At 33.4% G+C, this 22,415-nt stretch overlaps 2 protein-coding genes and 1 non-coding gene across 3 annotated transcripts; 1 reads left to right on the top strand and 2 right to left on the bottom strand.

Annotated features, from left to right (window-relative positions):
- Nucleotides 1-563: 563 nt before the first annotated feature.
- On the top strand, nt 564-1,025 carry LOC111804375 (transcription repressor OFP6-like). Its single transcript, XM_023689151.2, has one exon. The coding sequence runs from the start codon at nt 564-566 to the stop codon at nt 1,023-1,025; it is 462 nt and encodes a 153-aa protein (XP_023544919.2).
- A 4,470-nt stretch (nt 1,026-5,495) lies between these two features.
- LOC111803305 (transcription repressor OFP13) lies at nt 5,496-6,422 on the bottom strand. The gene has a single exon (XM_023687646.2). It carries the CDS (start codon nt 6,277-6,279, stop codon nt 5,539-5,541), a length of 741 nt encoding a protein of 246 aa, XP_023543414.2. The 5' UTR covers nt 6,280-6,422; the 3' UTR covers nt 5,496-5,538.
- Nucleotides 6,423-15,207: 8,785 nt separating this feature from the next.
- Nucleotides 15,208-16,112, bottom strand: LOC111803624 (protein GL2-INTERACTING REPRESSOR 1). The gene is made up of 2 exons (XR_015422755.1): nt 16,031-16,112; nt 15,208-15,949 (listed from the first exon to the last, which is right to left on the bottom strand). It is a non-coding gene; the product is annotated as a protein GL2-INTERACTING REPRESSOR 1 (transcript).
- Nucleotides 16,113-22,415: the final 6,303 nt, after the last annotated feature.

Here is a 22,415-nt window from a genome sequence, read left to right as displayed (position 1 = left end):
AGATGTGGAAACTCCTCCCTAGCGCACGCGTTTTACAAACGGTGAGGCTAATGGTGATACGTAATGGGTTAAAGCAGACAATATTTGCTAGCGGTAGACTTGGGTTGTTACAAATGGTATTAGAGTTAGTCACCAGACGATGCGATGCACTGATCGGAGTAGGGTTAAATCCGGAGATACGTAACGAGTTAAAGTAGACAATCACGGACATTTTACCCGATAAATAATGAAAAATATCTTTTAAAAAGTGATGGGCTCCGAGGGTGAGTAACTAAATTAGGTGGCAAATAACGTACCAAGAACTCAACTTACAAATTAAAATAGTTATTTAAAAAATATATATATTATAAAAATTCAAAAAATGAAATGTAAATTAAGAATAATTTAAATATAATTAAAATAATGTTTGAATTAAAAATAATAATAATAAAAGTTTTGCAAACTGCCATCAAATCCGAAGGACAGCGACTGTCCAAATATAAATTCCCGCAAACGGTTTTGCCAAAACTCATTCCCAATACTCTCTTCTTCTTCTTCTTACAGACAGCTCTCCAACTTCAACAATGGCGGCTCGCCGGAGAAATCTCCAACTCACCTCCCTCTCCGTCGATCTCAACATTTGCAGACCAAAACTCTCTCACCTCTTCCACCATCTCAAACCAAAGTCCTCCTCCAAATCCTCCAATCATTGCTTCTCCTCCGACTCCGATTCGCCGCCTTTCTCCGACTCTGACTCCGATACCAGAGCCTCCATCACCTTCCGTGGCTTCGGAAAGTCCGGCGGCGAGAGCGTCGCCGTCGAGAAGGATTCGGACGATCCGTACCTCGATTTCCGGCATTCGATGGTCCAGATGATTCTGGAGAACGAGATATACTCGAAGGATGAGTTACGAGGGCTCCTTCGCTGTTTCTTGCAGTTGAATTCCCCTTCTCACCATGAAATTATAATTAGGGCTTTCGCTGAGATTTGGGACTCTGTTTTCTCTGCCAGGTTCCCGGTTTCTCCCCCGATCTTCCGCTTTTGAATCTTAGCCGTCCGATTAAGATCCCCCCCCTTAATTTTGGATTGAAAAGTTTTTATTTATTTGAACTGTATAAATATCTACCACTTTTTTTTGTTTTTTTTTGTTTTTTTTTTTTTTTTACGTTATATCAATGTTTAATTTTATTATATTTTCTTTCATATTCTTAATATAAATATAAATATTAGCCGAGATTTAAATCAATCCGAACATAATTCATCTCATACAAATATTAATTTTTTTTTTTATATATATATATATAAATCAAAACTTCAGTTACCATCTTATCTTATGTTGATAAGTAAAACAAATACTTAAATAATATAATAATTTGAATTTTTTTAAAAAATTGTTGAAATATATTGGTCGTTCTCTTTATTTTAGTCTTAGTATAATCTCCGGTGAATATAATTAGAATCTTAGTATAATATAATTTCTAATGAATATAGAAACCGATTAAACAATGGAATTAAAAATAAAATACTTCTATCACGAATAAATAAAATATTATTATATACGACGAAAAATAAAAATAAAATCCATATGAATTTTATCAAATTACTTTTATTATCAATATCAAGTTTAAAAAATACTCATACAATAAAAAAAAAAAAATAACAGTAAAAAGTTTGGATATAATTTATGAGGCAACGATAGACCAATTTTGTCCGTATATTGATGGTAAGAATTCAAGCGTAATAATAATAATAATGAAAAGATGTTAAATTTGAACAAAATTTTTGTAAAGTTCATAAAGAAATTAATTACTCCGATAGCTATTAATTATTAAGAAAATAAGTTATTAATTATTATATGAAAATATCGATAACTAGTTGGCAGCTATGTGTAATGGCGATCATAGGATGATTAAGTTATGTGAAAAAGTACAAACAATCAACTAAAGACAAAAAACGACTATTAGAAACAGTTAACGGAACTTATTTCATTATTATAAGAAACTTAAACGAGTCTTATCGATCAAGCTTTCGAGCCAACTGTGTTGAAAACGTAGCAATAAAGGGATGAAATGAAAGGCATGGTGTAGTTTAAAGAGTTAGTCAAATCCAAAGCAATGGAATCTTAGAGATAATGGAGAACATGAGGGGCCTTTCTCTTCCCATTGCAACCATATCTCTTAAGAACTGCTCCACAAATGAGTGTTTGAACCCTAAAAAGCCTATAAACCCTCTTTGGTTTCAACTCCTTTCTTGTTGTTGCTATCATTGGCTTGTTTATATGGCTTTAGTGGGTGACATCTTTAGTGTCTTTGTTTGCCATTTCACTCGATAAAAGTTTATATTTTCATCGTGATATGATTGTAGAAGTTTGTTTTTGCTCGTTTTAGATTCAGGGTTTTCTTTTTTTCTTTCTCGAGTTGTCTTTTTTTTTCCTTTTCTTTAGTTAAAAACATCTCAAACACTCGTTAAATGTAACAACTCAAGCTCACCGCTAGCAAATATTGTACACTTTGACCCGTTACGTATCGTCTTAGCCTCATGGTGTTTGCTAAGGAGAGGTTTCTACACACTTATAAGAAATGTTTCGTTCCCTCTCCAACTGATGTGGGATCTCACTATCTACCTCCTTTGGGGGTCAGCGTCCTCGCTGACACAATACTCGGTGTCTGACTTTAATACCATTTGTAATAGTTTAAGCCACTGTTAGTACATATTGTCCACCCGATTGGAGAAGTGGGTTTTGAGATCACACATCTGTTAGAGAAGAGAACTAAGCATTCCTTACAAGAATGTGGAAACTTCTCCCTAATAGACGTGTTTTAAATTTATGAGCCTGATAGCGATACGTAACGAGCTATAACGGATAACATCTACTAGCAGTAGACTTGGGTCGTTACATTATCCCTGTTTCTAGAATTCATTGAATGTTTTCAATAAGACGAAAGTATTAGTCATAATAAGAAAAAGAATCATGTCTCGAAAACCTCTTTACAAAAGGGTCATAACACGTCACGTGACATAAACTCAACTACAATCGAGTATCGATGTTGAAAATTGAATTAACACCTAATTCAAATTTGTCTTTTAACAATTAGACTCCACTCTAATCTTCTAATGTGATGTCCCCTCGTTTCAATCTTTTCAAGACCGAACTCGAATAATCATATCAAGAACGCGTTAGATAACTGAAATGACAATCTAAAAAGTTAACAAAGAATTAACGTTATTTGCTATTAAAACGATCTTAAACAAAAGATATCGAGTCGAATAATAATTAATAAACTACCTCAACCTAAAGTTTAAAGATAGAAGAGATAGAAAGGGCATTGGATTGTGTCAAGCAGCTGCTGAACAAAGAGCAGACATTGGTGGAAAGCTCAAAAGGCCATATATTTGTGAAAGAAATTTGTGTATTACACAATCATTAAATTTTAATATTAAAAAAAATGATTTTTGATTTGAAAACTCAAATCTAGGGCATTTGAAACCCTAATATCAGACATGTAGGCCAACCCATCAACTGAAAATCTTAGGTTCGAAATCATCCTTCTCCACGTCCCGACACATCAATTATCAGGGGTTGAAAAGTTTGCTGTGAAATTGTAACACCCCATGTCGAGAATTCAGGGCCTGATGGTCTCGACATTCCTCTACAACATGATTAGGTTACGAGGGAGTTTGTGCTAGCCGTATGCAGTGAGAGTCTCATGTATGGTAATGAGGGAGTTGACCTAATTTCAGGCCCTGACTCAAGACGACCCTGGCAATCTTAATGATTAGGGTGCTTGTGTATTTGCTTCTTTTGATGGTTGGTCGGATAACAACCGTAACTATTGATTCTTTTGAATATTTCTCACTCACGATATCTTCGAGATCACTTTTATTCAGACGTGGTCTCGATTCATTCTTGTCTGAGTTTTACTTTAAGAAAAGGTGCATCTAAAAGGAATTGCAGGGTTTTTAAGGAACATAGAAAATGGGGTTCTTGTGGATGAGCCAAAAAGATGGCCATTGGATGAATATACAAATAAACATTTAGCTTTTTGTGGTTTTAAGTACTTGTAAAGCATTTATATTCATAATTCTTTGTTTTTTAATATATAGTGTTTGGAATATGTTACTTTATATTATCATATATATATATATATATACATATACATAATTTTTCTATTTCTCGATGTTTATCCATTTAATTATGTGTTAGATATGAACGTTGCCATGATTCCTCATTCATGCTATAAATTTCTCTCGAAGTTACTTTCTTTCAAGTGATTTGATTCATCAATAAGGGAGATATGGAGCTTGACTTGAAAATTAAGAGCGCCCGCCAACACGAGTTCATGATATTCAGAGCCCGCTAATACTAATCTAATAAGTTCAGTCGTCGTCGTCTGACCAATTGGCTCGGACACCAAACCACTCGTGCCTGCCCCCATAACCACACGGGCTCGCCCTAAATGGAATGACTCTCTTAGTTACGTTACGTTCTGACCCGAGACCAATAGCTACCTTGACTTCTAAGCTTCAATATAACGACAAATATATATATATATTCTAAGGCCTATCTTTCTCCTAATTATTCTCATAGATTTATGTTTCTAAAAGCCCATTCCCTTGTTCAACAATTCAGCCCAAATATCAAAGAAAAATAAATAAATAAATAAATTCCTCTCAAATAATATAAAATAAAGATTTAAATATCATTAATTTATTTTGATCCATACATTTTATTTTATCTCTGTCTCCATACTTTTTAAATAAATTGACCATTTTTTTTATTTATAAAACTCTAAAATGACATCATTCATAGTAATAAATAATTTCACAAAATTGTACGGTTTTTTTTTTTTTAATCCCGTACATCAACAAATTTGAATATAGCCTAATAGATAAGACACACCGGTTACTATCTCTCAATTTCTACTCCACAAAAAATGACCATTTAACAAATACGGTCTTATCGAGTAATAAATTTCTTTTGTTATTTATCTGTCGACTAAACTATTTAAATCTGTAATAATTTAGAAAATGAATTTGAAATGAAATGATTTTTTATTTTTTGTTGAAAAAAAAAAGGAATAATTTGAAATATGGAAAAGATGCATATGTGGTGACAAATTTAAAACACAGACATGCCCACAGCCGATGAATATGCAGCTGCAGCTGCCGCAGCTGCTTCTGCTGTGTAAGGCTAAAGGAAAAGGATGCTTATTTATTGCCAAATTTCTGCGCTGGACTTCCATTGCTTTCTGTCTTTTGATAATGACCACCTTTTTTAAAAAACTCCATTGCCTCTCATTGGTTCATCTTTAGGCTCTTTCCACGTGGACCGCTCGATCTCGCTTATCCAATTACCCGTTCTACATGTGTGTGCACCTGATCGATCGCCCCCAACAAACCCCTTTCAAAATTTTCATTTTTACCTCTAAGTTGAATTGAATAAGAGTTCTTAAAGTTATATTTTACATCAAATTAAAGAAATTAAATAGATGATAATAATAATAAAAAGTAGGTATATCAGAAAGGATATTATCGATATCATTAACGTAGTTGACTAATTAAAAATCTTCTTCCTCCTCTTCGAACAAAGAAGATAGACAAGGAATAGTAGCAGGAGTTGAGGAAGAAGTACTACACTCTGACTCGACAATATCGTCCATAATTTCAATGGAGTTTGACGATATCGTAGAACACGAAGAACACGAAGAAGAAGAGTACGAAGAAGAAGAGTATAGAAGAGAGGAGGAGGAACTAGAAGAGGAGGAGGAGGAAGCAAAAGCAAGATCAACCAATAAATCCACAAAGGCTCCAATAATGAGGTCATGATTAGGCTTTCCATTAGCCTTCAAATACCAACTCAAAAGCATTTCCATGCCTTTCCAATCCTTCAATCCATGAGCTTCAACCATCACCTCCATTGACTTCTTGAAGTCCAAATATGGCTCCTTTGAATCCATTGCCATTGCCACACTCTCCTTGAATGGAACCTGGTTGTTTCCGCCCACAGCCACGGCCGCCGCCGCCGCCATTATGGAATTAGTCTCTTCCAGCTCCAAAAACAGCCGCTTCCCCTGCCTTAACCTTAGCCCTCTCACTAAGGCCTCAATTTGGTCATCATCATCCGACATGTCGGCTGCTGGGTTTTCTTCTTCTTCTTCTTGTTCTTGGTAGGCTGAGTTGATGGTTCTGAAGATGTCGTTAGAGGTGCGAAAAGAGAGGGTTCTGGATTGGGAGCAGGAACGCCATAGCCATGGGGATTTATTGAGAAAATTAGGAAGCTTTTTCACTTTGTTGGCCATTTTTTTGCTTTCTTTTCTCGTGGGGTTCAAATAATGAGGGAAAGATGAATTCTTTGTTTGGCATTAATGGAGGAGTCAGAGAGAGCTGTGGAAGGGAGACAGCTTACACACAGACTGGACAGAGACCATAGGAAATTTTGTTTGGTTTTTTTTTTTTTTTTTTCCTTTAAACTTTACAATTCAAATCATGTGTATTTTCTAATGAAAAATCATTATTAAAAAAAAAACAAAAAAGATGGGGAGAGGTGTTTGACTTAGGCATTACAAAATTCGTACAGTTACAGCTAACAGATCAATATGAAATCTAAATCCAAGAAATTTAGAGCGCGATAGAATATGAGCTTAATTTTTTATTTTTTATTTTTGAAAATTAAAAAAGATTCGTTTACAATAAAAAGGTAAATGTTACTCTCTCGAACATAAACTCCTCATCCGACCAAAGTTGTCTGGGCAGATTCCGAGTTTATAGATTTATCTTTTTTAAAATATATATATATGAAGAAGGTTGAAGATAATGTTGGTTGTGTTTGGTTAAATTTAGGTTAAGGTTGGAAGTTTGGAGTGTTTGATGTTGACATATGCAAGCTGGTAGTGGTCCTAACCTCTATGTCATCTTTCATCTATTTACTTCGGAGTTGGAAGGAGATTAACTTTTTTTTGGCAAATGAGTCTCACTTTTCGATATTAAAAAATAATATAAAAAGACAATCAAACAATATCAGGTTGATTCGAGCATATACTTAGTGGATAAGATACTCGTTATCATTCTAAACACCAATAGTTTGATCTCCTCCTCTACTGTATACGAACTCTCATGCACAAAATTGACTCGAAAGAGGGTTGTTCTTTCTTAATTTCAATCTAAACAAACCCGAAACACCAAAATGTATGATGCATAGATTATCAACTATGTAACATGCATGACACAAACGCCCGTCGACGTGTTTCTAACCTATTTGTTAATAACTAATTAATATTTTATTCGAAACTAATACCTTGATTCCTCAAATCTCAAATCAGGGAACGAGGCAAGGACGAAGATTAACAATCCTTATTAGGATGGGTATGTGAAATGCAACCTTGTCTTCACCTGTAAGCTGCATCATTGTCATCCCTAACTTGAACTAGATTTCTTTTATGGATCGGTTCCACGTCCATTAGGAACATGCATCCATGTCTTCATCCTTGCCTTGCATCATTGACATTTCTAAGTTGATCTAAAATTTCTTTATGTGGTTCGATTCCACCTCCATTAAAAAAAGAAACAATGAAAATAACAACCTTCTCTGATCCATTCGGGTTGGGCCTATTAAAAGTGTCCAACCAGTAGAAATTAGACGTTTCCATTTTCTAGATACAAGGTTCTACGTTCAAATCCATAAATTAAATGTAAGATTGTTTGTACTCTCTCGAGACAAGTGGAACCTCTCCAAAGGCTAATAAGAGGTGAGGCGGTGTGAGATCCCACATTGGTTGGAGAGGAGAACGATATACGGGTGTGGAAACCTCTCCCTAAAAGATGCATTTTAAAACCACAAAGTTGATGGCGATATGTAATGGCTAAAGCAAACGATACATGCTAGTTGTGAGCTTGGATTGTTACACTTGGTAACAGAGCTGACACCGGGCGGTGTGCCAACAAGAATGTTGGGTCCCCAAGAGAAGTGGATGTGAGATCCCACATCGAAAGAAGAACAAAACATTTTCTTACAAGGGTGTGAAAACCTCTCCCTAACAGACGCGTTTTATAACCGTGAAGCTAATGATGATAACAGGCTAAAACGAACAATATCTGCTAGTAGTATACTTAGACTGTTATAGAAGGATTAGGGTCTCGAAACCGAGTTACTAAGAAAAAGAATATAAAAAATAAATAAATAAAGGAAGGTGGGGTTAGGGGACCAAAAAAGATTAGTGTGGTGAGGAGGTGGTCCAAAGATGCACATGGATGTTTTAGGGTCACAACTCCAATTGGCTATTCAGTTTGCCATGAGAGCAACCAAACAAACTACACAGCATGGCTTCATGTCCCACAATCTCCTCTCTTTCATTTTTCACTCATTTCCCTTCTCTATTACCTTCTTTTTGTATTCTTTTGGGTTTTGTGAGACATACACAGACAGATAGGGGCCATGTTTTTCAATATAAATATACATTTGGTATTCAATGCATCCAAATGTATAGCCATTCAGATTTTCTATTTTTCTACACTATTCTTCCCATACGTACACAAAACAAAAGGAAAGTATGCTCTAAAATATAAGCACTTCCTCTAAGATCAGGTAGCTCTAAGATCATCTCTGTTATATAATTTCCTAATAATGGAAGATCAAACTAGAGAAAGCAATATAAGAAGAAAAAAAAAAGTAGGGTAGGACCAATAACAACTCAGTTTATACTTATCTTAAAATGTAGGACCCATTACAGAAGTGACAGATTGATTCAGACTTTTATGTATTCATAACAAGAAACAACAAGATTCATAAAAATAATTATCACAGATAACTGTCAATGAGTATTACAAATAATTAGCAACACTGTACCTTGAATTATTGTGGTATAAAAGTAACAGTGCAACGTATTTATCTAATTATTATCAATTACTATTATGCTACGTATAGCAAAAAATTGAAAAACCAATTATCCTTAATATCAAATATAGGAGAAAAGAGACAGAGGAAGGAACCTGTGAAATAACAAGCGTGATGACGAAAGGCCGTAGAAAATAACACCTTCATTCATTGATATCATCTACGTACAAGAAGCTGAAAACTGGCACAAAAGAATCAGTCATAAAACACAATTAAACTGAAGACCGATCGATCATAAACTAGCAGTAACGTAGAAAATTTACCATCCACAATCCAAATAATAATCAGAAAACAACCGGACTATACTCATCTGGAACATGAGATGAAAAATCACAATCATTCATTTCTTTCTGTTGGAACATAACTCAACTATAATTACAAGAAGAGAGGAATAAAAGAACTCGAGGCATAAAAACCAGCACAAGGGAATATACTTAGTAGGACACCAAAAATTTCTCCAACTGTCATTAATTAAGACGGATGCTTCGATACAGAAGGCCATCATCTAGGCATAGGTTGAACAACCAGAGCAATTGAACAAGAAGCTCCAACAATTAAATACATGAAGATAATTTTTATTGAAATTGGTTAAATAAGAATAATAATAACTTTTATGCAAGAGAAACACAATGTGAATATGTTCCCAAAATTTATAGATAGAAAGCCAAATGAGACTGTTTTTCTTATAAAAAAAAAAGTTGACCAAACTAATAGCATGAACAAGTTTAGGATTTATCAAAAGTACATATGCTAAATTTGGTCAGTTAAAAGTCAAGAAGCTAAAATAGAATAAAACCCAAGGTACAAAATGGTATTTTAACCAAAACTGTTTCTTTTAAGAAAAATAGAGGTGAGGAAGATGTGATTCGGCAATCAACCAAAATCTCGCCTATTAATTTTCGTTCTCCCTCAAGGCCTCAACATGCACTAATAAACTCTTTGGGCTCCACACCTACATGAAAACAACCCCTCATACAGTTCCTCCTTCCTCACAAGGCTTACGATCATACACCCTAGTAATTTGGAGCCTATCACTTTTTTAGCCCAAAAAACCATAATGACTCTGCTGCCCAGAAGGATGCTGAAAAATCAGAAACGATCTGTCAACCTCAAAAGGCACATTCAACATCCTTAGGTAGACTTTCATAACCAGAAAGCTAAGCCTACAGAGATCCACAAAAACTAGTTTGTAAATTCGAACCCAAATCACAGTTGTATGAACTCAACTCAAAGGACTTCAGAGTTGCCAGTATTTCAAAGTAGAATCAATTTACAGATCATTTCCAGCAGTAAGTTCCTATGCTTGCTGTTTTGAAATGCATATACAATGATACTTATCCATATCTGCCTCATAAAAATTGCAAACAAAATAGTCCAATAAATGTTGAGAGAGAAAACGAGGAATTTAGGGAGAAAAAATTAAACTGTCGAATGCGCCCACGTAGAGATGCAATATTAATTACTTCACTAATGATATTCTCCAATCATTTATTTTGGTAACAAGAATTCTAGAAAGTTGATAGAACCTAAATGTTTTGAAATATATATATAATGGAAATACAATATAACCCTCCAAGCATTCGAGGTACTTGGACCCTCTCGTTCTTGAGATCACTCAAGTCCTCGACCAACTAAACAATTGTCTACCCTTTCCCCGCACCCTATTTATAACAAACCACCCTAACAACTTCCTTAGCTAATTACTAATATACCTTCAATTCCCTAGCCATGTTTGTAATTCTACCCTAACAGCAATCCTATCAATACATTTGGGTTCTATCACAAGTCTGCAAGAAGCTGATCCCAAAGTTTCCTGTCATTGAGGTTTCTTCTAAGCATTGGATGCCATCCATGACCAACATTTTTAAACTAAAGTTCGCATCAAGATCTCCTTCCAAAGGGGTTAGGCATACAAGCCATAAGCCTCAACCTATATAGAAGAATATCCATAATGACAGAAGAAAGTAAAATCATCTATCATTAAAAATAATAACTATATAAAAGAGTAGAAACACACAAAAAACTCACCTCCATCTATTGTCACTTCTAGAATAGAGATTCCTGGTCGTTCTCAAATCTCAACATCACAATTATCATCAATGATAGAATCCATTGGCTCCTTTAACTTTTTACTTGAGTAAAAAATCAGCCCCTTGATTTTTAAAATATTGCTGATGAAAATGTTAAAAGGAATTTACTTCTCTTGGAGTTGAAGGCTCAAACCCCTTCATTTGTTCGACTCAAGGAAAAAAAAAAAAAAAAGATTTGATGGCAAGGATATGCAGAATTGAAATTCAAAGGAGCATCATCAACGGACCTTGAAGTTTAACCCTCGTATCATTTCCAGATTTCAGAGGATAGACTAGAATGGATAAAACAAACAATTAGATTTAGCGATACAAAATCAGGAGGTCCTAGTGTTCTGAGAAGGTTGTTGCAGTAATAATCCAAAAGAATTTCACCATGTCTGATTGCAGATACTTTACGCCAAAGGTTACATTAGTCTCTATGGGGTACAATTTAAATCTTCAATGTAAAAGATGCTAGAAACATTAAGAACATGTTAAGGGATTGTAACAAACATACTATGCAAAACTCCCCTGTTTTATTCTCCTTTTTTCTACTAGCAGTGCACCAGATCCAATTTTTATACCCCAACAGCTACAAATTTCATCTAAAACCAAATTCTTTAAATGTTAAAGTACAAATTTGGTCCCTATGGTTTTGGATGAATTCTAACTTTCTCCAATAGGGACAAAATTTGTAATTTAACCTTCTTTACATTTCCACCTTAAAAGATATTTGTGCACATTCAATATTTGTTATCTTGAATAATACAATGAAGGAACGAATGACTAAGGAGACTAGAAGAGCTAATAGTTAATAGCAAACCAAAATATCAAGCAAAAAATCAGGAGTTTACTTCAAGAATGAAAGTTGACAAATGCATAGACCTAATTGTTAGGCCTAAGCCAACAATTTAATTATCAACAAGGAACAAAGGAGAGATTTGGGAGTTTCCCACCTCTCCCAGATTCACTGAAGAGAATGTCCAAGCCAAAAAATGCAGAAAAAAGATACCCTCGTCTCACAAACGCTCCCTCTATAACAGCCCTCCCTTACGTAACCCTCATTCTAACTACCAAAAAAAATTAAAGGCCCTGCTCTACAAAGCAAACTACCCTTCACGCCCGCCCCCGTCTTCACATGCCTACACTTGAAAACTTTTGTGATTCTCCGCCTATCACTATACTTGGCCACCAGCCTTGTGATGCATTAGGTCAGTTTTCAGAATTTAGGGTGCTGTAATCCAACGCCCCAAATGTTTTCCTCGTCTTAATCACCCCACATATCATCTTCTAACTCAAAAGAGAAAAAAAATTGCAACCGTTAAAACCAGGGTACAACTCCACTGCCCTAGCTATGCCACATTAAATCCATGCCTCGATATTACCTATAATCTCACAACCTCCATTACCCTATCAATGATCAATACCCTTCAAACATTTATATTTCGACAGATTTAGGAGCAACTGGGTGGTTGAAAAACATAAATATCAGCCAACTGAATGCAAATTGTCGCTCAGGAAGACAGTCGTGAGTTCATAACTAAAATGGAATTGATAGGAATGATGCGTACAAGTCATCGCTCAGGAAGATATGTACTGTTAAAATGAAAATTTTCTAGCTGTAGACAAATGCTCTAGACAATACAAAATACCAGCATACTTATCAAGATTAGTATTGTTAAAGTACACTTCCCTCAACTTCGCACTCAAGGTCACCAAGCTATCTGAGCCGACCATATAACTCCTCCCGATTTCACGCTTCACATTAAGAATTTAGTCAAACCCTGTTAACGCCGCCGTGCTAATCGGGGAAGAATCTCATCGAGAAACCATAGGCACCAAGAACACCCTCACATAATTTAGTAAATCCCTAAAATTAAACTACATGTCCGTGCCCAAATCCGGAAGATTACCTTCCTAATCAGCGAGCGTAACTCCAACCTGGATCAACTTGATCCAGTCAAAATTAGCTATTAAAACGTGTACCTGATCTCCAGTTGAGTTCGCCGAATATTAGGATCTGCCAGGAAATTCGGAATCCATAGAAACCTGCGGGAAGTCTTCTATGATGAATGGTTCAACTCAAACTTAGACTCCAGATTGTAAAACTAAACGAATCGAGATACTGTGAACTGAACCGGCAACGGCGGCGGGAATTCAGAGTCGGACATCGCCTCGAATCGGAGAAAACACTTGAGTTGGCGTTAAATTTTTTTTAAAGGAAACATTTATATACATTTTCATTAAATCTAATTAAAAATTTGGATTAATAACCAGTTAACTTTTTTAATATTAGTTTTTAACTAGTTCCTATAATTCAATTAATCTTCATAAATCGTTTGATTTATTAACAAAATGATTATTAAAATCTTTATTAATAGATTTCTTATTACCATAATGCAAAACTTCATTCGGTATTTATTAATCTAAATATAATTAAGTTGATAAATGACTTAAATTTTTAATTTAATTCCAAACAAAAAAATAATAATTTACTTGAACGATTCTATTGACATAATATCTGATATCATGCTAGATGAACACACTCTTTTAGCTTTGTTTTGGACTTTCGCCTTATACCAATGAAGATAGTATTTCTTGATTATAAACTCATGATCATTCCATAAATTAGTCGATGTGGAACTTTCATCCAACAAACCCCTCATTATTTTGAGATTACCATATCTAGAATTTAGAGTTTGTCTCATTTGGTATCGTCTTGTAACCTGCACCAAAATAATATTTTACTCTTAAATGTCCGGTCAACTATTGCGCCGTCTCAACAAGGAGAACCAATTATCAGTAATTTGAATGTCACATCTGGGTGAAAAAAATAGTTGGACAAAAATAGTAAAAAATGGAATTAAATTTGGATTTGATCATATTGACGTAATACCCTTTATATCCTTGGCTTGGTTTCATTATTCCCAACCCCCTCAATTACTCTTGCATTTATGTTCTTCCCCTTCCATTACATTATAACTCCCTCTCTTTTCTTCAATGCTCGAACCACTTCCCTCTCTATAATATATATATATATAATATTTACGATATGTTCGATTAGGGTTTCACCGAAGTAATTATATGTTTGAATACGTTTAGTAGTAATAATTTAAATATGAAACAATAAATTAAATTTTGATAAGATATGAAATATACCCTTTATACTAAAATTATTTTTTATTTAATAAAAGTTTATAAATGGAATAAAAGTACTTGAAAAATCATAATTAGAATAAAAATATTTAAAAATAATAACCTTGGGAATAAAATATAAAAATATGAATATAGTTTTTTTTTTTTTTTTTTTAATCTGTTTTTCATGTGGCTCATTTAATTAATGTTGTTTGAAACTTTTCGTTAGTTGAAAATTTATTTAATTTATCGCCCAAAAGAATTCATGCACTGCACATGATTTAATGGAATGTTTAAATCACCTACCTTCTTTTACGTTGTTTATTAATTAGTCACCCCCCAATTGGAGCGTGCCATGCCATCATGTGTGGGTCCCACTGCCATTTCATTCAACTACTGGGCCCCACTGGAACTCTTTCCGTTGGGCCCACCTCTAATGTCCCCACGCTTCTTCTTTTCTTTTTTTTTTTTCGGTTTATGTCATTACTTCGATATACTAATGTTTTGTTTTTATATTTATTATTTTTAAACATAATTTTAGATAAATTTAATGTCTAATTGAAGATTAACTCAAAATTAATGTCCAATGGAAGATTAACTGAATTATAATATATTTGTGAGATAAAGTTGAGAAAAATAAATTTTTTAATTTTAAAAATAAAGATTTTAATTAGCACATCGTAAATAACTTAATTATACATTGATTTCTTTTTATATGTTTAAAAGTTGGCTATACAGTCCCGTTCTTCATCTTCTTTGGCTAGCAACTCGACGCCGTTATCCTTTAAGGAACATGTAGATGACGGTACAAGTATCTTCCTCTTCACGCAATTGTAGCTTGGATGATGCATTTCTTAGTACAACACTTGTAATGACCCCTAGACGTTCATACTACATGCTATGCATGTCTGGTCCCATTTGAGGGACCACCCAGCATTGTTAATACTCAATATTTTGTAAAAAAGAAAATTCTTTGAAATTAATTATTCCTTTTTTTTTTTTTATTTTATGTTTAATAAAAATTGGAAATTTTAAATATGGTAAAAAATAAATGATAGATGACTTTATCATTTAATATTTAATTAAATACACTTCCTTGCCATGTAATATTTTTAATAAACTACTTTTAAATATAATGAAATGAAGTAAATTCAATATAATAAGTTAAAAATAAACAAAAATAAAAAAAAGGAAAAAACATGAAACATTTGGGCACTCGCAGTTAACCGCTGGTTACATAGTCCTGTGCTAAAAGAGACAGAAAAATCTGGTCTCTAAATATTCTTCTTCAACCCAAAATTAAAAATTTAAAAAAAAAAAAAAAAAAAAAAAAAAACTAAGATTCTTCATCTTCTACAATTCTACTGTCCTATCAACAGAGTAAAACTAAGCTTCACTCTAAAATTCCAAAAAAAAAAAAAAAAAAAAGAAAAGAAAAAGAAAAAGAAAATATCTCTGAACTTGTAGAATTTGATGTTCTTGGTCTCTGTTTCTAGTTTCTTCTGGTTTTGACGGCGGAGTTATCATGGAGAACGTCGAGAAGAACAGTGCTTTTGCATTTCGGACATTTTGGGTCTTCTTCCGACAGCATAACATACATCAGACACCGTGGGCATCCGACCAGCATCATCGATGTCGCTTCAGGGCTGCTCGAGTATCTCACTCTCCCCACCGTCATCTCCTCCTCCGACGACACACACGAGCTCGGCGGCGACGTCGGCGACACCGTGGCCGACCGGCTCGGTGACTCCACTCCTCTATTCGCCCTCGGCGGAGACAGGTTCAACTTCAGCTCCAGCTTCGGCGCTGCTGCTGCTCCTCCTCCTCCGCCGCCACTGTTTCTCCGGTTCATCTTCTCTTCTAATCTCCACAAATCTAAAACCAAAACAAAAATGGGTTATTTTTTAATGGAATCTTCACATGCAAATAAGCAAAAAAAAAGAAATTTTAATTCACCTGAAAATAAAAAAAAAATAAACAGAGGAAATTTGAAAAAACAGAGCTTGGGATTGCAGGGGAGTTGAGTTGGGGCCTGTAAGAGGGGCTTATTTATAAGGCCAAGAATTCGTCTGGGGTTTGCATTTTAGTCCTTATTTAATTGCGTATTTCAAAATGAGGCTTGTATTGTATATAAATTAGAAGAAGAAAATAAATAAAATAATTACTTTGCCTTTTCTTGTATTCAATTCAAATTAATTAAGCTCCTCCACTCCATGTTCCATGTTAGAGTAAGGTGAGCAAACAAATGAAGAGAGAGAGAGAGAGAGCCTCTTAGCTAAATTATTTATAAACCCATTAATATTTTCAAAAATTCAATAAAAATTAACTTTATTTTTTTTTTCTAGTAAAGTCAAAACACCACTGTAACGGCTGATAGCAGCGTCACAGTAAAACCATGAAACCTGCGTCGGTAATTACATTTATTTAGTAGGTCATTTTCATATTTCTCTTCTTTTATTTCAAGAATTTTATACTAACGTATAAGTTCATGACATTGTTTTATAAAATTATTTTAAATTAATGTTTACGTAGAATGTCATGCAGGGATAAAATTGTAATTTAATAAGAAAAAGGAGAGATAAAAGTAATTAATTATATATCCATATAAATCAATTGTAACAGCTAAACTAGAATTAAAAACCCCATCAACGGCTCCCAAAATATTTAAACACAACGGTACATGGGAAAATTAATTTGTAGCACTAAATCAACTGCATGGGGAAGAACAACTTGTTAAATGTTCGTTTACTTTATTGAGATTTTTTTAAAAAAAAAAAAATTGATTCATTTATTTTTTTAATTGCAAAATTTGGCAATAGGTTTGCAATAATATCATTTCTGGCCCTCTTTACCCTATCTAGACAGATCTTCAATTTCTTTCACTATGAGGGTTATTTTGGGCACCCATACTCCATTTTTAAATTTCATAACAATTCTATTATTATTATTATTATTATTATTATTATTATATACCAAAGTTTTTTTAGGGCTTTTTCATGCATGTGTTACTAATGAATGAGAATGAATGTAAGCCAGCTTAGTTAGTTTGTGTGGTTGGGAGCTAAATATAAAGAGAAAATTAAAATATATATATATAATTTAATTTAATAAATATAATAGTAAGTTGTATGGGAGAAATTGCACGGTTGATATTATGCAATATATGCAAATAACTTAGTTAGACGTATCTAACAAATAATAGGTTAAAACTGTCGTGCTTGACCATTTGCGTAAATGCTTCGTACATATCTAAAGAAAAAGAAGGCTAATTGCTCGAAAATACTATATTTATCGTAATCTTAACCTAATTTAGCTCGAGTGAAACTTATCCTTAATGCACAAAATCAATCGAGAAACTTACCAATTAAATAAATAATAAAAAAAAAAATATTAATGGTATGGTAAAACGCACCGTATTTAAGCCTCGCGGCATCAACTTCGGGTTATTAACTTCATGACACTGATAAGAACCTGCCAGCAACCCCTAAATTAAACCTAAATATTAAGTTCCCCCACTGCCCTTTGACATCTCCCTGTCAGCCCATGCAATGCCATTCTTCTTTAATTTTCATTTAATTATTATTTTAACAACTATTTTTATTTATTTATTAAGATTTAAGATTATTCACATGAAAACTATATATTAAAAATAATTTGATGAAATACATAAAATATTTATAAAGTATATAACATTAAAGTGGTCAGACTGACCAAATCTCTCTAAATCTAGAGTTAGTACTATGCATATATTTGTACTAAATTATAATTAATTTAAAAATAATTTAAAAATAATTTAAAAAATATTTAAAAAAAGGAATGAAATATGGGGGAGAGAGAAAAATGAAGAAAAATAAATTAATGGAAGAAGTGGAAATTTGGTTAATACAATAAATTGTAAGGTGGTTTGAGTTTAATGGGATTTAATTGGGAGCTTTAAATGGGAGCCACCAAGAGGGGAAGGCTAGTTGGAGTAATTTATCATTATTCCATTTTATTATTTTTCAAACGATAAGCTCGTATTTATTTATATCCAACCATATTATTTATATTTCTTTTTTCTTGCAACGGTTTTTTTTTCCCCACAATTAAACAACCACCCCCTAAATATAATTATTTTTGCATTCAATATTTCTGTTTCAAATGTTTCCACCTAAGTTCAAACTCTACCAAATTTTAACTCTCTTCCACTTTAGGTTGGTTCCACCCAACCTTCTCACTTCCGCTCGTTCGACTATACTTAGTCTATAAATATTAATTACGAGATCTTAGAGCCAACCTTTTCAAAAGGAGTGGATTTGTGAGATCTCGCATCAGTTGGAGATGAGAACGAATCATTCCTTACGAGAGTGTGGAAACCTCTCCCTAGTAAACGTGTTTTTAAAACCGTGAGGCTGATAACAATACGTAATAGGTCAAAATGGACAATATTTGCTAGCTGTGGGTTTTGGGTGGATTGTGAGATCTTGCATTGGTTGGAGAGATAAACGAATCATTCCTTATGAGAGTGTGGAAACCTCTCTCCCTAGTTGACGTATTTTAAAATCGTGAGACTGATGACAATACGTAATGAACCAAAACGAACTTGCGGTTGATTTTGACTATTACAAATGGTAACTGAGTCAAACACTGAGCCCCAAAAAGGATGGGTTGAGATCTCGCATCGGTTGGAGAGATGAACGAATCATTTCTGAAATTATGAAATTTCTATTCTTATTGAATTTATTTTTAAATTTTAAATTTTTATAATTTCTATTCTATAAAGTTATAGTTGATATTATACCAATTTATTAATTTTTAGCATTTTTTTAAATTTTTTATCTATATATTTTTTTTTCAAAATTATGAAATATAATATATAAAAAAATATGAGATATATATTTAAAAATTTAAACTGACTGACTCGATAATACGATGAATCTACCCAATTTTTAAAATAGTCAGTCGTATACGACCAAATGAATAAATAGGTTAAATTAATTAAATAGGTCAAACTTTGACTTTAATCGAGTCTATACCGAACTTCGGCCGACCTTTGGGCATGAATCGCATTATAAAACAAACTCATACATTTATTCCATTTGGACAATTTTATTTAAGAATTCGTTGTTTTGATTTTCAAAATAGAATAAAGTTTTTAAAAAATAATTAAAAAAACACTTTATAAAGTAAAACGTGTTTGACACATGGTAAAAATATAAATTAAATTCAATAAAGTCGTTTCCAAAAGTAGCCATAGTGGAACCATGGGTGCATTCACAATTAGCCACAAATATACATTTAAATAAATAAATAACTAAATAAATAAAACCCCTCAGCAGTGTAGGGCAACAGTTTCACGTTCAAATTTTTGAATTAAATTCAACTCACTCCATTGTACAACGGTTAAAAATATTTTTTTTTTCTTTTTCTCTCTTTTTTAAAAAAAATTAAAATATTAATTTTAAAAAAAATTGGATCAACCCAACCAACCAAAAAATAGGACCCTTACTTTTAACCAACTGAGTGTAATATGTATGGTAGATAAGTATATTTTTTTTTAAATAATTAAAACAATAACCAGATAACCCAATCTAACCCGAAAATATATAGGTTGGGTTGTGAACTTTCTTTGGTGGTTCGGGTCATCAATCCCACCCATATGAAATTTTGACGTATTATCGAAAGCTTGTAATTTAATTTAATAATAATAAAGAGGGGAAGGTGCACGTATTAAATAGGTTATTGAATTTAGTTCAGTTTAGAAGCCCAAACATATGAATGGGAAGGACGCCCCAAAGGCAGCGTACATAAAAACATAACCTCAACGCCATATTTATTCCTTCCTTAAATATTTTACATTTAGATGTAATAATGTTTAAATGTCGTTGTCCAAACAAAATGTCTATAAAAATATATTCATATTTACTAATAAGTTAAAAAAAATATTTAAATTAACATATAATTCAATGTCGTTTCATCACTGTAACAGTTCAAGTCTACTGTTAGCAAACATTGTTTTCTTTTGTCCGTTACGTATTCCCGTTAGTCTCGCGATTTTAAAATGCGTCTACTATAGAGAAAGTCTAAACCTACTTCGACTGATGTCAGCAAGGAAGTTGGACTCTGATGGTGGTGAATTGTGAGATTCCACGTTGGTTGAAGAGGGAGAACAAAATATATTTTATAAGGGTGTGGAAACTTCTCCCTGATAGACGCGTTTTTAAATTGTGAGACTGACAGTGATACGTGACAGATGACAATAAATATATTGATAAAAATTTAATAATGTTATATTCCATTTTTTTTTAAAGGAAATATGAGAAAAAGGGCCAACAAGGATCACATCATATCATATAGTAAAAGTAAAAGGATGTTTATTTGTCGAGTGTATGAATATCTTGTACTTTCCACTGACAACTATGCCCTCCATTCAATTCCCTTTTATTTCCCTCAACACCTTTTTTTTTTTTTTTTTTTTTAAAATCAAACATTAATGTGTTCTAGGTCATTCAATGGGGTTCACATAGAATGAATATCAAGCTCACCCATTTTTAACCATACCCGTTAGGACTCGAAACATAATTGATAACCAATCGAATGTTAAACGAGGAGAAAATTAGGTCAAATGGCCAAAAGCCCACATCGATGGACTAGGACTAGAGTGGCTAAGGTGAGACGAGTCTGAAAGGATTAATGTGCGCACCAGCACACGATTCTTTATTTTCTTTAGCAGGTCACATTATTCTCTTGATCAACAAATTTACGGCCAAAGCACTTGCAAATCAGATCAGATAAGGTGTAATAGCCCAAATTTATCGCTAGCAGATATTGTCATATTTGAGCTTTTGTTTATGGACTTTCCCTTAAAAGCTATTAAAACGCTGTTAGCCGATATTATCTTTTTTGGGCTTTCCCTTTCGAACTTTCCCTCAAGGTTTTTAAAACGCGTCTGTTAGGGAGATGTTTCAACACTCTTATAAAGAAAACTTCATTCTCCTCCTCAACCGATGTGGGATCTCACAGTCCACTTTTTTTCGGGTCCCAACGTCCTCGCTAGCACTCATTTCTTTCTCCAATCGATGTGCGACCCCTAATCCACCCCCTTTGGGGACCAGCGTCATTGCTGGTACACCATCTCGTGTCCACCCCCCCCTCCCCCTTTTGGAGCTCAGCCTTCTCGCTGACACATTGTCTGGTGTTTGGTTTTGATACTATTTATAACAGCTCAAGCCCACCGCTAGCACATATTGTCTTCTTTGGACTTTCCCTCTCGAGTTTCTCCTCAAGATTTTTAAAATACATAAACTCGGGAGAGGTTTTCACACTTAAATAAAGAATGTTTCGTTGTTTTCCCGAATCGACGTGGGATCTCACATAAGATCATCACACCCTTACTCTCGTATTAGGCTCCACATTTATGATAAAGTTATTGATATAGTAATATAGAACATAATTCAAGACTATCTATTATTACTACTTGAATGAATGATGTTGGTATGAAATGACATGATGAATTCGTTATAACAGCTTCAAATATATAAAGATGAATTTATTATTTATTAACTAACGCGCGCGCCTCGTGTGCCATTTTATTTTTTATTATTATTTATAAGCCGTAATATTTGGACAATTATTGTTCTTTTTTATTTTTCCAAATTAAATTTGTATTTATTTTATTTTTATTTTTGGAAATTGTGGCCTCTCTAACATTTATATTGACATCATCCTTTTATTATGAGTTATAAAATCTTACCTAATTAATATATTTGCTGTTATTATTTCTTTCCATTTTTGTTCTATTCACTCCTTGTTTGAAGTTCATTCAAAGCTTATTATAAAATAATATATATATATATATATATATATATATACAATATTTATTTATAACTAAAAATAAAGAAAAATAAATAATATTATTAAAAATGTGACATCAACCTTTTGATAGCTAAAACCTTATTACAATGGCGAATTTAATTATTTTCTTAAATTTTAAGGGTTAAAATGTTAAGTTGAGGCATATCATCAATGCTTAAATGCTCACTCCGAACCACTTGGGCCCAAGCCCAATACGCATGCAAAAGCCTATATGAAGTGATCGAATGTGGCCCATTCCATAGCCCATTTATTTTGGGCCTCATGATGGGTTTCTTGCTTAAGCCCAAAAGTGTATTGTTCTAGCGGCCCAAAGTATAAAAAGCCCAATTAGAGAAATAGCTAATTTCTAAATAGAGCAATTTAAAAAATGGTTCTTGCATTAAATAAATCTATTTCAAGCTCTTTGATCTTTCCATTCAAAATTAAACCGTCCAACAAGACGGTCACAAATATCTTCAAGTTCTTTTACCCTCCACGTTGATTTACT

This window comes from Cucurbita pepo, chromosome 10 (assembly GCF_057944985.1).
Source record: "Cucurbita pepo subsp. pepo isolate OVF chromosome 10, ASM5794498v1, whole genome shotgun sequence".
NCBI lineage: Eukaryota > Viridiplantae > Streptophyta > Magnoliopsida > Cucurbitales > Cucurbitaceae > Cucurbita > Cucurbita pepo.
Note: the sequence above shows the minus strand (reverse complement) of the source record. Positions and strands in the feature narration are given on the sequence as shown.

Coding starts and splice junctions, on each gene's coding strand:
- LOC111804375 (XM_023689151.2), top strand. CDS start 564: ATGGCGGCTCGCCGGAGAAATCTCCAACTCACCTCCCTCTCCGTCGAT.
- LOC111803305 (XM_023687646.2), bottom strand. CDS start 6,279: ATGGCCAACAAAGTGAAAAAGCTTCCTAATTTTCTCAATAAATCCCCA.